The 15,082-nt window shown below is 46.1% G+C and overlaps 1 protein-coding gene across 2 annotated transcripts in view; it reads left to right on the forward strand.

Moving 5' to 3' along the window:
- Positions 1 to 15,082, forward strand: part of LOC309554990 (protein FAM169B-like) — a 75,554-nt gene that overhangs the window by 37,272 nt on the left and 23,200 nt on the right. For both annotated transcript variants that reach the window (XM_082256793.1, XM_082256794.1), the window contains exons 4-5: positions 4,300 to 4,399; positions 7,573 to 7,658. In XM_082256793.1, the coding sequence (XP_082112919.1) occupies positions 4,300 to 4,399; positions 7,573 to 7,658 (186 nt within the window). The remainder of the gene's footprint in view (positions 1 to 4,299; positions 4,400 to 7,572; positions 7,659 to 15,082) is intronic.

The following is a 15,082-nucleotide window of genomic DNA, read 5'->3' on the forward strand; positions in this document are numbered from 1 at the left end:
GAGTGGTCTCCGTGCTGGTTGGCACCTACCCTTCACAGCTTAAAGCGGAATTTCACCCAAAAGGGAAGTTCTGCTCTTCCTTCTCCTTTCCCCTCTTCCTCCTTCACATTTGGCACATCATTTTTTTTCTTTTTGGTGGGAGGGGGGAACCTGGTTTTGACAGGTACCTGCTCCCACTTCCGGTTCGGCCTCCCATCTTTTCCCGCAGCCTTCTGGGACACTTCACATGTCCCATAGAGCTGTGGGACCATGCAGAAAGTGCAGGGAGTAACTGGCTGTGATGCCACAAGCAGTCATAGCCGGCTGACTACAGTATGACAGTGCTGGGGACCAAAGCGTGATGAAGTACCCGGCTTGGTGTGTATTGCAAGAAAGTTTTTTTGGGGAGAGTGCATGCATGTGATCAGCAAATGGCCAATCAGCACTGTCCAGGCAGAAGATTAAGGGGAGAATGAAACTTCTCCTACAAGCTTTACTAGGAAGTGATAGAAGTCACAAGACTGCTATATACTGCTGATGAGAAAAGGTATTTAGCAGTTTATATTTACTAAAATAATTGCATTTCCATGTTCTGTGTACTGTGGGAGATCAGATATAGTGACTGCAGGCTCCTGGGGAGATCAGATATAGTGAATGCAGGCTCCTGGGGAGACCAGATATAGTGACTGCAGGCTCCTGGGGGGATCAGATATAGTGACTGCAGGCTCTTGGGGAGATCAGATATAGTGACTGCAGGCTCCTGGGGGGATCAGATGTAGTGACTGCAGGCTCCTGGGGAGATCAGATATAGTGACTGCAGGCTCCTGGGGAGATCAGATATAGTGAATGCAGGCTCCTGGGGAGACCAGATGTAGTGACTGCAGGCTCCTGGGGAGATCAGATATAGTGACTGCAGGCTCCTGGGGGGATCATATATAGTGACTGCAGGCTCCTGGGGAGACCAGATATAGTGACTGCAGGCTCCTGGGGGGATCAGATATAGTGACTGCAGGCTCTTGGGGAGCCCAGATATAGTGACTGCAGAGTCCTGGGTTTAGTAACACTTTCACTTATTACTAAAACCAGTAATTAAAGGCATAGGCAATTATTTAACCACTTTAAGACCGGAAGGATTTGCCCCCTTAATGACCAGGTCCTATTTTGCGATTCAGCACTGCGTTATTTTAACAGACAATTGCGCGGTCGTGTGACGCTGTACCCAAATAAAATTGATGTCTTTTTTCCCACAAATAGAGTTTTCTTTTGGTGATATTTGATCACCTGTGCAATTTTTTATTTTTTGCGCTATAAACAAAAAAATGGCGACAATTTTGAAAAGAAAAAAAAAAAAAAAAAACAATATTTTTCTCATTCTGCCATATAACATTCTCAAAAAAAAAAAAAAAATTAAAAATCAAACTTTTTTAACATTTTAGGCCAATTTGTTTTCTGCTACATATTTTTGGTAAAAAAAAAAATCGCAATAAGCGTATTTTGATTGGTTTGCGCAAAAGTTATCGCGTCTACTAACTATGGGAAAGATTTATGTCATTTTTATTATTTATTTATTTATTTTTTTACTAGTAATGGCGGCGATCTGCGATTTTTTGCGGGACTGCGACATTGCGGCGGACAGATCGGACCCCTGACTGACATTTTTGACACATTTGGGGGTACCAGAGACATTACTACAGTAATCAGTGCTAAAAATATGCACTGTCACTGTACTAACGACACTGGTAGAGAAGGGGTTAACCCTATGGGTGATCAGTGGGTCAAATGTGAGCCTAGGGGAGTGATTCTAACTGTGGGGGGGGGCGTGGCTTGTGAAATTACCATAGAGACATGGGATCCTATATAGAAGGATCACATGAGCTCTGTGATAATTTCAGGTTGAAGAACGGTCGGCTGTGTTTACAACAGCCGACCGTCCTTCTCTCTCTCTGTGGAGTGATCGCGGGTGTCAGGCGGCAATCGGAGCCGCCTACCCGCTGCATTGGCTTCCCCGCTGCCGAGTTTGCCCAGGAGAGCCACCCTGCTGCAGTAAATCTGCGGCGGGTGGTCGGGAAGTGGTTACTATTATAAGAGTAGATACATTTATATAGTCTTAAGGGCCATACACACTATAAGATTTTCTGAAGACTTTTTCTTTTAGACTTACCAAAGCCATATAATATGAGGTCAAACCTAAACACTTTCAATTTGTATGCAATCAGGCAGACCCTTGCACTACATAGAAAAGGTAAATCTGAAGGAAATCTAACCACAAAAGTTGGATAGTGTGTATCCAGCTTTACAGATACAACCAGCCCTTTGATGGGTACCATAATTCTGATGTGGCCTGAGATGAAACAGAGTCTGACACTCCTGTTCTAGAGCTATCCCACAGGTATGGTTCATACATAGATACATTGGTCCAAGCTGGATCAACGTAACTATGTATAGATATCCATACCTGGAATTCTTTTTTAACCGCTTGCCGATTTGTATCACTTACATATATGGCAGCAAGGCGGCCCTGCTGTGCTATATCACGTATTAGTTCCGTGATCCGGCACTTCTGTGTAGAGGTCGCGTGCGTGCTGCCGGCGACCTGGCCGTGCTGTGATTATACACAGCAGATTCCGATCAGCGGGTGCCGAACAATAAATGACAGCTGCCACCCGACAATCTTCGGGAAGACACACAGGACAGAGCTCTGCCTATATAAACTAGGCAGAGCTCTGTCCTGTCAGCGGGAAAGTAATGGATTTTCTTTCCCCACAGAGCAGGGAATAAAATCTATTTCTTACCCTAGTAAAAGCAGCACACACAAAGCACTGGTCAGACACACACTTAACTCTTTGATTGCCCATGATGTTTAACCCCTTCCCAGCCAGTGTCAGTACAATGACAGTGCATATTTTTTAGCACTGATCACTGTATTAGTGTCACTGGTCCCTAAAAAGTGTCAGTTTGTGTCCGATTGTCTGCCACAATATCGCAGTCCCGCTATAAGTCTGCCGGCACCTGCTGATCGATGAGGAGAGAAGCTGGATGGACCTTTGCATATGTAAACAAGGCAGAGCTCTGTCCTAACAGCGGGGATTTGATGAATTTTTGTTTCCTTGCAAAGCAGGGAATAAAATCCATCCCCTTCCTTAGGGAAAGCAGCACACGTAGTACACACAAACACTGGTTAGGCACACATTTAACCCTTTAATCACCCTAGATGTGTAACCCCTTCCCAGCCAATGTCATTAGTACAGTGACAGTGCATATTTTTAGCACTGATCACTGTATTAGTGTCACTGGTTCCTAAAAAGTGTCAGTTTGTGTCCGATTGTTTGCCACAATATCGCAGTCCCGCTATAAGTTGCTGATCGCCACCATTACTAGTAAAAAAAAAAAAAATTCTATTATATATCGCATAGTTTGTAGACACTATAACTTTTGTGTAAACCAATCAATATATGCTTACAAGCGGTCCCCGGATTACAAACATCTGACTTACAAACGACTCCTACATACAAACGGAGGGAGACAACAGGAAGTGAGGAGAAATCTCCCTCTAGGAAGGGAAATTCACTCCTGGAAGAGTTCTCATGGGAAAAAGTTGTCTCCACTGAAGCTTTATCACCAATCCTTGTTTCCACAACAACCCAAAACTTTCAAAATCCAGTTGTCATAGGGACAGAAAGTGAGGTGAAATCTTCTGAACAGGGGTACAGACAGCAAAACAAATGTTACATGGGGTTTTAACCCTTCCCTATGGTATCCAAAAAAACTAAAAATTATTATTTTGGCTGGAACTACATTAAGAAAATGTATCTGTTCCGACTTACAAACCAATTTGACTGAAGAACAAACCTACAGTCCCTATCTTGTTTGTAACCCGGGGGCTGCCTGTATTGGGGTTTTATTTACTAAAAATATGTAGCAGAATACATATTGGCCCAAATTTTTAAAGAAATTAGGGTACATTTTTAAATTTTTTTTTTTTTTTTTTTATATGTTTTATAGGTGAAAGTAAAAAATATGGTTGTTCATTTTCAAAGTTCTACCTTTTTTTGTTTATAGCGCAAAAATTAAAAAAACGCAGAGGCGATCAAATACCACCAAAAGAAAGCTCTATTTGTAGAGAAAAAAAAAGACATGCATTTCATTTATGTACAGCATTGCATGATTGAGCAATTGTCAGTTAAAGTAACAGTGCCGTAACGCAAAAAATGGCCGGGTCATGAAGGGGTGGGGGAATAAATCTTCCGGAGGTCAAGTGGTTAAACAAGTACCCCATTTACTGTCTAAAGTGACCCATTAATATTTTCTGTCATTTTGCAGATAAAAGTAGATGGGAACTGTGTTCTTCACATGCCACTCTACAGAGATGAAGACTCCCAGAAAATGCTGCTCTTGGTGAACCCCAAGAAAAGAAATTCAGGTAGCTTTATTTTAAGATTGCTTTGTGTGTGCAAACAACCATCATGGCATCCCAGCTTACACCATGAAGTCCCTGGAAGTCACCAAGGTCATCTGAACTAGTGTCTGCATTGGAAGATTTCCCCTCTATTCCCCTTTTTTCCTTTACTTTCGGTGATAATGGTCACCAGGACAGATAGAGAGGCCCCTTTCACACGGGCGGTCCGATCAGATCCGCCTGTCAGTTTTTTAGGCGGATCTGATCGGATCCTCCATGCAGCTCTATGGGGCAGCGGGTGTCAGCGGAGGTCACCTCCGCTGACACCCGCTGCCATCCGCATCCGATCCTGTGCTGAAATCTGGACGGATGGAAACCCTATTTTTCCATCCGTTCAGTAATCGGAGCGGAGTGGATCTGATGAGAGCGGTCCGCTCTCATCCGATCCCCCATAGAGGGCAGCGGGGGCTGAGACACCTCCCTCTCCGCTCTGCAAGCGGAGACGGAGCTGTCATCCGCCCGGCTCAGCAGGGATCGCGGATCGATCCCCGCTGAGCAACACGGATCCGCCTGCGGAGGCGGACCGTGTGAAAGAGCCCAGAGGGTGAATCTCCCGAATGGGGACAGATAGCAATAAAAACCTGATAGGTGTTCTAATCCCTCTTCTCTCCATCCAAAAGTAGAAAAAAAAGTTTTTCCTTCAGTTATGCTTAAGGCCCCTTGCACACTGGGCATTTAGCCCCGGTGCATGAGGCTCTGGTTTAGGGGAAGGCACAGGCGCACCGTCCAGCCCCGGCTCTGGCAGCCTGGTAAATTTTATGAGAGATCGGTGATTGCTGCAGCCCAGGGACAAATGCCCGGAACTTAAAGCAGAGTTCCGGCCTCAAAACGAAAATTTGACATCCGCTTGCTCTAAGTAATGTGAAAAAGAATTGGATAATCAAGTTTTGGGTTTTTTTTTGCTTTACTTACCTTGTTTTTGAAGAAAATATACTTACCTTCCTTCCACTTCCTACCTCTGCGGCCGCAGCCCGCGCCATCTCTTCCTGCTTGCATTGACTCCTGGGAGCTGAACGTCATCGCTCCCAGGAGTCAATGCGCCTGCATCGGCCCTGCTCGTCACTTCCGGTGCAGGCGCCTCATTCACTGCTAAACAGCTTCTGGGAATGCCCAGAAGCTGTGCAGGGATGACGCGCCTGCACCGGAAAAGACGAGCAGGGCCACTGCAGGGTATTCTGGGACTCCGACGTCACTGAAGAGGACACCGAAGAGGACGCTCTGGCTCCTGCTGCCCACTCCTGAGATGGCAACGCTGGACAAGACATTTTCAAGGTAAGTATTTCTTCTAAAAGGTAAGTGAACCCGGGGACAGTTCAGAGGCTATCATTGCTGAAATGCACTAGCCCTAACTGTCCCGGGGGTATTTTTATTGAAAAAAAATTTTTGAGCCCGGAACTCCGCTTTAAAGTAGACGTCTGGGCTAAACCTAATAGAGTCTTAAACCAGCTTCCACCCCCATTCTAAGTCCTATATACTAACTAGCCTGTAGAGGGAGGATGTATGTACTTGCCTGTTTCTAAGGGTGCTCCCGTCCAGTCATGGCTCCCAGCGCCTCCTTCAGGGGAGAGCAGCTGCAATGCCTGGGTGTTGACATCACCCATAGACTTACTATGGGGCATCTGTTGTCGGCTGTCCCTCCTCTCCCCTGAAATCGGCAGCTGGGAGCTGATCACGTGACCAGACCGGAGCGCCCTGAGAACAGGTAAGTATAGACATCTTTCCTCTACAGCAGAGGTCTCCAAACTTTCTAAACAAAGGTTGAGTTTACTGTTTTTCAGACTTCGGGGGGTGGCAGTCTGTCAGTATGAGTGGAAAAGTCTGGCATCAGAGTAAACCATGCCCCATCATTAGTATTAGTGGGAGGAAATGTGCCTCATTGTTGGTGTCAGTGGGAGGAATAGTGCCCCATTGTTAGTATAAGTGGGAGGAAATGTGCCCCATTGTTGGTGTCAGTGGGTGGAATAGTGCCCCATTGTTGGTGTCAGTGGGAGGGATAGTGCCCCATTGTTGGTGTCAGTGGGAGGAATAGTGCCCCATTGTTGGTGTCAGTTGGAGGAAATGTGCCCCATTGTTGGTGTCAGTGGGAGGAATAGCGCCCAATTGTTGGTATTAGTGGTAGGAAATGTGCCCCATTGTTGGTATCAGGGGAAGGAATAGCGCCCCATAGTTGGTATTAGTGGGATGAAATGTGCCCCATTGTTGGTGTCAGTGGGAAGGAATAGTGTCCCATCGTTGGTATTAGTGGGAGGAAATGTGCCCCATTGTTGGTGTCAGTGGGATGATAAGTGCCCTATCGTTGGTATCAGGGGAAGGAATATTGCCCCATCATTGTAGTCAGTGGGAGGAATGGTGCCTCATCCTTGGTATCAATGGAAGGAGTAGTGCCCTATCATTGGTGTCAATGGGAGTAAAAGTGCCCTATCATTGGTGTCAGTAGGAGGAATAATGCCTCGTTGTTGGTGTGAGCAGGAAGAATACTGCCCCATCCTTGGTATCAGGGGGAAGTAATAATGCCCCCCTATTGGTGTCAGTGGGAGGAATTATGACCTCTTGTTGATGTCACTGGAAGTAATAGTGCCCCAAGGGCCAGAAATAGGCAGGTAAAGGATCGCAGTTTGGAGACCACTGGTCTACAGGCTAGTTTGTAAAGGGCTTAAAATGGGGTTGGGAGCAGGTTTAAGATTAGAGAGGTTTATCCCGGACTTCGACTTCAAGTCTGCATTGCAGGCATCCATCATTAAGCACATACAGCCCTAAACATTGCTCCAACCCCATCCAGCTGTCAGACTCATATAGTTTAACAGCATGCTGGCAGCAGGTCTGGACGGCGCACCTGTGCCTTCCGTCTGCACCTAAACGCCAGAGCCTCATGGCCCGGGGCTAAAGACACACTTTGCATGGGGCCTTATTTGATTTTTCACTGATTACTTTTTTATAACCAGAGTAATTTATGATATCCACGAGTTTTTGCTTTTGAATATATTCATTGCAACGTAATTTTTTCCTTGGGAAAAATTATTTTGTGAATCCTGGAGTGTGTGTGTGTATATATATATATATCAGTGTACTAAGTCTGCCTTTTTCTGCATATAATTGGTACAGTCTTACTGTGTGGGCTGTTGTGCTTGTTTTTCCAGTTGTGGCGGTGTCTTTGAATGGCAGGTGGTGGGGTGTAGATGACATCTTGCAGTCATGTGTTCCCATCCAGGAGGGTCTTCAGCAGGTGAGTGATATGTGATAATTTGTTTGGGCCAGAGCAGAAGTGAAGAACCAAATTTTTTCTTTTTTTCAGCAATTAGGCCCCTTTCACACAGGCGGACGGTTCAGATCCACCTGTCCATTTTTTTGGCGGATCTGAACGGTCCCCCCATGCATCTCTATGGGGGATCGGATGTCAGCGGAGACATGTCCGCTGACATCTGATCCGTTCCGTCAAATCTGGACGGATGGAAACCCTATTTTCCATCCGTCCAGCGGATCGGATCGGATCAGATGAAAACGGACCGACGGTCCGCTCCCATCCGATTCCCCCATAGAGATCTATGGGGCTGTGACAGCTGTGTCTCCGCACACAGTGCGGAGACACAGCTGTCATTCTCCTGCTCAGCGGGGGATCGGCGGATCGATCCCCCGCTGAGAAAAGCGGAGTCCGTTTGACGGACACACTGTGTGAAAGGAGCCCTAGGGCTCTTTCACACGGTCCGCTCCGTAGGCGTATCCGTGTTGCTCAGCGGGGATCGATCCGCGATCCCCGCTGAGCCAGGCGGATGACAGCTCCGTCTCCGCTTGCAGAGCGGAGAGGGAGGTGTCTCAGCACCCGCTGCCCTCTATGGGGGATCGGATGAGAGCGGACCACTTGTCTGCTCTCATCAGATCCGCTCCGCTCCGATTACTGAACAGATGGAAAAATAGGGTTTCCATCCGTCCAGATTTCAGCACAGGATCGGATGCGGATGGCAGCGGGTGTCAGCGGAGGTGTCTCCGCTGACACCCGCTGCCCCATAGAGCTGCATGGAGGATCCGATCAGATCCGCCTAAAAAACTGACAGGCGAATCTGATCGGACCGCCCGTGTGAAAGAGCCCTAACTGTTTTCTATCACGAAAACTGAAGGAAAGGGAAAGAAGATATTTTTATGTCTGCTCCACAGTAAAAACTAAAAATTGGCTGTAATCTCCTAGCTCTGGGCAGTGAATATTAAAACTTCCTTCATTGTTGACACTCAAGGCTACAACGGTAGGAGCTAAATTTCCTGCTTCTTTCTCTGGAGAGTCTTCCCCATATACAGTATTCTGTTGGAGGATCTGCTGCAGAGCCAGAGAAATTGTCATCAGTATCGAGTGTTTATACGAGGGCTGTACTGAAAGTAGTGCAAAAGTGGGCATAACCTTTTTTTATTAAAGTATTTCTAAATGCAAAATGTTTTTTTTTTTGTTTTTTTACCTTAATGTATTTTGTGCATTAAGGCTACCTTCACATGTGGGCGTAGCGGATCATGGGCAGAATCACCACGATTCTACCCGCGATCCGGAATCATGGCAAATTGCGGGACGCTTGTGCGATGCCGTGATTTGCAATGGCATCCCAAACGCTGTGCGATGTTGCCGCGATTTCCGCCTGCCGAATCGCGGTAACATCGCACAAACAGAATCGTGGGACGCATGACGCACAAAAGAAGCTCCTGTACCTTTTTGGGCATCATGCGTCCCGCGATTCTGTTTGCGCGATGTTACCGCGATTCGGCAGGCGGAAATCGCAGCAACATTGTACAGCGTTTGCAAATCATGGGTATCGCACAGGCGTCACGTGATTTGCAATGATTCCGGATCGCGGGCAGAATCACGGTGATTCTGCCTGTGATCCGCTACTCCCACATGTGAACGGAGCCTTAGGAAAAAAATGCTCCACTTCCTGTCCTAGCCCCCGCTTCTAATTACTTACCTGGCTCCTCTCATTGCTCCTGCGCTGTCCTAGCTGCAGTATTTTTTCTCCACTTCCAGGTCTCACAGAAGACACAGACAGCAGCGGGAGCCATGGGCCCCTGCTGTGAGTGGGGGCCTGGCTTACTGGCACTGTGTGTGTCTCCCCGCTCTGGAGCGTGCCTGTATGGGTGCCCCCTTAGTACATGGCTTGCTGAGTGGGCACCTGGTGAAAGGAGGAGTAGACAGCACCAGCAGGGGACTCCAGAAGAGGAGATAAGGGACAGCTCTGTGCAGTGTTATTGCACAGAGCAGGTAAATATAACATATTTTTTATTTGAAAACAAACAAAAAAAGAACTTTAGTATCTTTAACTTACAGTACTTAGGTCATTCAAGTGTCATACGTTGGTAGAGTCACTCTTCCTCTAGTAAATCGTCTTCTTTTTTTATTGCAGATAAATAATGGATTCCAAGCAGAAGCAATATATCATCATTGAGTTTGTGATAAAAGGGGAAAGCAGAATGTCCAAAATCCTCAGAATTTTTATGGAGATGATATCATTGACAAGAGTCACCAATGAGAAGACATTGCTCTTGCCAATGGCGTAATCTCTGAAAACATTTTGTAACCTTCTTTGGATGTTGGTCAACCTGCACCTCTCCTTTATCAAGAACTCAAAGATGGCGCATTACTTCTGCTTGCCACTCATTATTTACCTGCAGTGAAAAAGAAGAAGATTTAAGCCTAGTACACACGCAACGATTATCGGCCGACCGATCGTCCGTCTTTTGTCCAGAGTGGTGTTTTGTTGGTTGGAATGTGCCTAGACTGCACACAAATTTTCTCGCCCAACAAAATTCTACTTCAGAAGTGATGTCATGTTTTGGTTTGCTTTCTTTGTGTTCTTTCTTCACTGAGCATGCCCAGACTTGCTCATTAGATTTTTCCCTGTCGAAATCTGTACTGACTGCACAAAAATTGGCCGTGTTTTGACGGCGGACAAAACTTTTATTGCCTGCACATCAGATTTTTTTCGGCCGAAAAGTCGGAGTCGGTTGTCGGAAGCATCATACTAACAAGCCGAAAATCGGCAGATCAGTCGTCGGACGAAAATTCCCTGCCGATTTTCGACGCGTGTGAACGAGGCTTTACTATAGAGGAAGAGTTACTCCACCAACATCGGAAATTTGAACAACCTATGTAAGGCTGGTCATACATTATACAGTTTTCTTTAAATTTACCTTCAACTATGTAGTACAAAGGCCTGCCTAATTGGATACAATTGAAAGTGGTGTTTAGTTTTGACCTCATAGTATATGGTTTTTGGTAAATTTAACAGAAAATTGTACAAGAAAATTGAACATGTATGGCCAGCCTTAGTTAATAAAAAAATAAGTTATGTCCACTTTTGCATTATTTTTGGTACAGCCCTCGTATATGGGGAGGAAATTCAGCTCATATTTGTCCTGGGTGTCACTTCCCAGGGGGACAGCATTAAAAAAAAAAAAAACACTTTAAATATATTGTATAGTGTATGGGAATTTTCTGACTTCTAAACTGATATATTCAGTACTTTAGTCGGACTTACCTTACTAACTTGTGAGTATAAAAATAAATGTCATCTATAGCCATGAAATCACAAGCTTATTTAGACCTGTGAGGATTTGTTATTTAATGACCCCATGCACACTGGGAATTTTTGCCCCATTGCATGAGACTTCAGCGTCTAGGTGCAGTCGACGTGTTCAGGTGCACCATCCAGCCATGCTGCAGACAGCCTGTCAGACTCTATGAAAAAGAGCGACAATTCTGAAAAAAAAAAGACACTGGCAGGGAAGAAGGTTCTCATCCAAGATTTTACAATACATGGCCCTATCTAATGTCCTCTCAATGCGGCAAAGTTGGCCTGTACTTTTAGCAGAGAAACAGCCATAAAGAATAATGTTTCCACCTCTGTGCTTGACGGTAGGGATGGTGTTCTTGGCGTTATAGTCAGCATTTTTCTTCCTCTAAACATAGTGAGTCGAGTTGATGCCAAAGAGCTCAATTTTGGTCTCATCTGACCACAGCACTTTCTCCCAATCCTTCTCTGAATCATTTAGATGTTCATTGGCAAACTTCAGACGGGCACTGCAGGATTTAAATCCATGGTGGCGTATTGTGTTACCATTGGTTTGTTTGGTGCCCATGATCACAACAGCCTTGAGATCATTCACAAGCTCCTCCAGTGTAGTTCTGGGCTGATCCCTCACTTTTCTCATGATCATCCTTACCCCGTGAGGCGAAATCTTGCATGGAGCTCCAGATCGTGGGCGATTAATGGTTATTTTGTATTTCTTCCATTTGCGAATAATCACTCCAACAGTTGTCACCCTCTCACCAAGCTTCTCGCTGATGGTCTTGTAGCCTATTCCAGCCTTGTGCAGGTCTACAATCTTGTCCCTGACAGCTCTTTAGTCTTGCCCATGATGGTGAGGTTTAAATGGAAGTAAGAGATTCTGTGGACAGGTGTCTGTTAAACACATAACGAGTTGTTGTAAGAATCACCTTCTTAACCTTCTTAGCGGTATTCCCGAACCACACTCGGGGTACCGCCAGAAGCATCGCTGGATCCTGTAAAAGAGGTTACTTACCTTGTCACCGGGATCCAGCGATGTGTCCCGGCTGTGTCTCGTGGCGGATCTTCCTCCCGATCCTCTCCGTGCCCCGGCTTCCGTCTCCTGCGACGTGACGTTCGCAGGGGGGGTGGAACCGACGGCAAATTCAAATGTAAAAACACACCAAACACACTGATACCATTCAAAATAAAAAAAAATCACATTAGTTTGCCCCCCCAGTGCCCTTTCCTGCAGTTTCACTGTACTTTATATATATATATATGTATGTGTGTGTGTGTGTGTATATATATATATATATATAATAGATGTATACAGTTGGTTTGGGCTGCTCATTCACAAGAATTACATGCAAAATAATGGTACCGCTTTCAGCACCTAAAATCCAAAAGAATCATACCGCCAGGGAGGTTAAACACATAACGAGTTGTTGTAAGAAGCACCTTCTTGAATTGACAGGACTAATCTGTGTACCACATGAGTACATACTGTAGCCAGTCTGTGGGAGCCAGAATTATTGTTGGTTGGTAGGGGATCAAATACTTATTTTAGTCACTAAACTGCAACTCAATTTATACAGTAACATTTGTATCATGTGTTTTTTCTGGATTTTTGGTTGATATCCTGTCTCTATTATTTAAAATACACCTATGATAAAAATTATAGTCCCTTCATTTCTTTGTAAGTGGGAAAACCTATAAAATCTTCAGGGGATCAAATATTTATTTTCCCTACTGTATATTGTAAAGCGATGCGCAAATCCTTTATATTATTAATAATTTTTAAAAATGTAAAATTTACCCATGTGCAAGAGCCTTTATAACCTGTATAAATAGTTGTGATGTTGGGGCAAACCCTCCGTTTAAGTCCGCTAAATACATACCAGGTTGAAATATTGTCTAAAGCAGCTACAGTCCATGTACAAAAGCCTTTGCCGGCAGTTTCATGCATATAAACACACGCATCGTATGCTGTATTACGTGTCAATGGGCACAATTGTGCTGCAGTTGTGGTTTCTGGGCAAGGGCATCGATAAGGGGGTTAAAAGGGGTGTTAACCCCCCCCCCCCCCCGCTAGAATGTCCATGGCGCACCAGCTAGTGCTGATAGTTGCTGCGCACCTAAAACAGTTGTTCTTGCTGCCTGTCAGGCCTCATAGACCGGCAGTTCATAAAGAGTGAGCTGAGACGGTTCGGAGCAAGGGAGGCGGTCCTTCACTCCTTCTTGACATCAGTCTCCTGACCCAGCCAAGGGAGGCCAGTAATCCATGGTGAAAAGATAATTGAGGGGGGAAATCTATCATGGGGGCGATCTCTACTAGGATAGATCTGTAGTCTGGCAAATCTGTACGGCAGAAGATCTGTACTAGGAGGAACCTGTACTGGAGAAGATCTATACTAGGGACAGATCTGTGCTGGGGAGGTCTGTACTGGGAGGACGGGGTTGAACTGAGGAGATCTGTATTGGTGGCATATTTTTTCCTGGAGAAGTGCTGTACTAGGGGATAGATCTGTACTAAGGGAGAAATCTGTACTGGGGGGAGATCTGTACTAGGGGAAGATACAGACTAGGAGGGGGATTTGTACTGCACCAGACCTGTACTGGGGGGATATGTTTTAGGTGGGAGATCTGTACTGGGGGGGGGGCATCTGCACTAGGGGGAGATCTGTACTAGGGGAAGATACAGACTAGGAGGGGGATCTGTATTACAGCAGACCTGTACTGGGGGAGGGATATGTTTAGGTGGAAAATCTGTACTGGGGGAGATCTCTACGGGGGAGGGGGGGGGCATCTGTACTAGGGGAAAATAAAGACTAAGAGGGGGATCTGTACGAGGTGGGAGATCTGTACTGCGGCAGATCTGTACTGGGGGAGGGGGATATGTTTTAGGTGGGAAATCTGTACTGTGGGAGATCTGTACTGGGGGGGGGGGGGGCATCTGCGCTAGGGGGAGATCTGTACTAGGGGAAGATACAGATTAGGAGGGGGATCTGTACGAGGAGAGAGATCTGTACTGGGGAGAGATCTGTACTAGGGGAAGATACAGATTAGGAGGGGGATCTGTACGAGGAGAGAGATCTGTACTGGGGGGAGATCTGTACTAGGGGAAGATACAGATTAGGAGGGGGATCTGTACGAGGAGGGAGATCTGTACTGGGGGGATATGTATTAGGTGGGCAATCTGTACTGGGGGAGATCTGTACTGGGGGGGGGGGGGCATCTGCACTAGGGGAGATCTGTACTAGGGGAAGATACAGATTAGGAGGGGGATCTGTACGAGGAGGGAGATCTGTACTGGGGGGATATGTATTAGGTGGGCAATCTGTACTGGGGGAGATCTGTGCCGGGAGGATCTTTACAAGGAGAGAAATCTGTGCTGGAGGTGTTCTGTATTAGGGGGACATCTGTACTGCCACAGCAGTATACTGGGGAAGATCAGTGCTATGGAGGAGATCTGTACAGGGGTCGATCTTTACTAGTGGTGAGATCTGTGCTGGGGGAGATCTGTATTATAGTGAAACCTGTACAGGGAGAAATCTATACTGGGGAAGATCACTACTAGCGAGGAGACCTGTACTGGGAGGATCTGTACTAGAGGGGTGATCTGTGCTTGGACAGATCCGTACTGGGGGAGATTTCTAGTAGAGGTGAGCTTTGTACCCCAGGGGGATCTGTACAGAAGAAGATCTGTACGGGGGGAGATCGGTACTTGGGGAGTTTTGTTGTACTGGAGGGGAAATCTGCACTGGGGGGGGGGGGATTTTACTGGGGAGAAGATCCTCTTTATGGTAGTCTACGTGCAGAAAAGCATATGTAAATGAAGAGTTGAATTCTTTACAAATGATTGTGCTGAGGTTTGGGTGTGTATTTTAGACTCTCCCATATTTTTGGGCACAAGGACTGTGGCATATGTACACAGTGAGTAGGCTCAGGTTTAAGTGCGCACACCACCTACAGTATTTATTCTACACATGCCCAAGAATGACCTCCTTCAGTCCAACCCCCCCCCCCCCCCCGAAGAAAATGATCCATGCCCTTGCTTTCAGGTGCCACAACAGGTTTACAGTTGTATCTCTCTGCAGTCAAGACTCCTGTCCCTGGACAATATAAC

This window comes from Pelophylax lessonae, assembly GCF_965119305.1.
Source record: "Pelophylax lessonae genome assembly, chromosome: 4".
Lineage (NCBI taxonomy): Eukaryota > Metazoa > Chordata > Amphibia > Anura > Ranidae > Pelophylax > Pelophylax lessonae.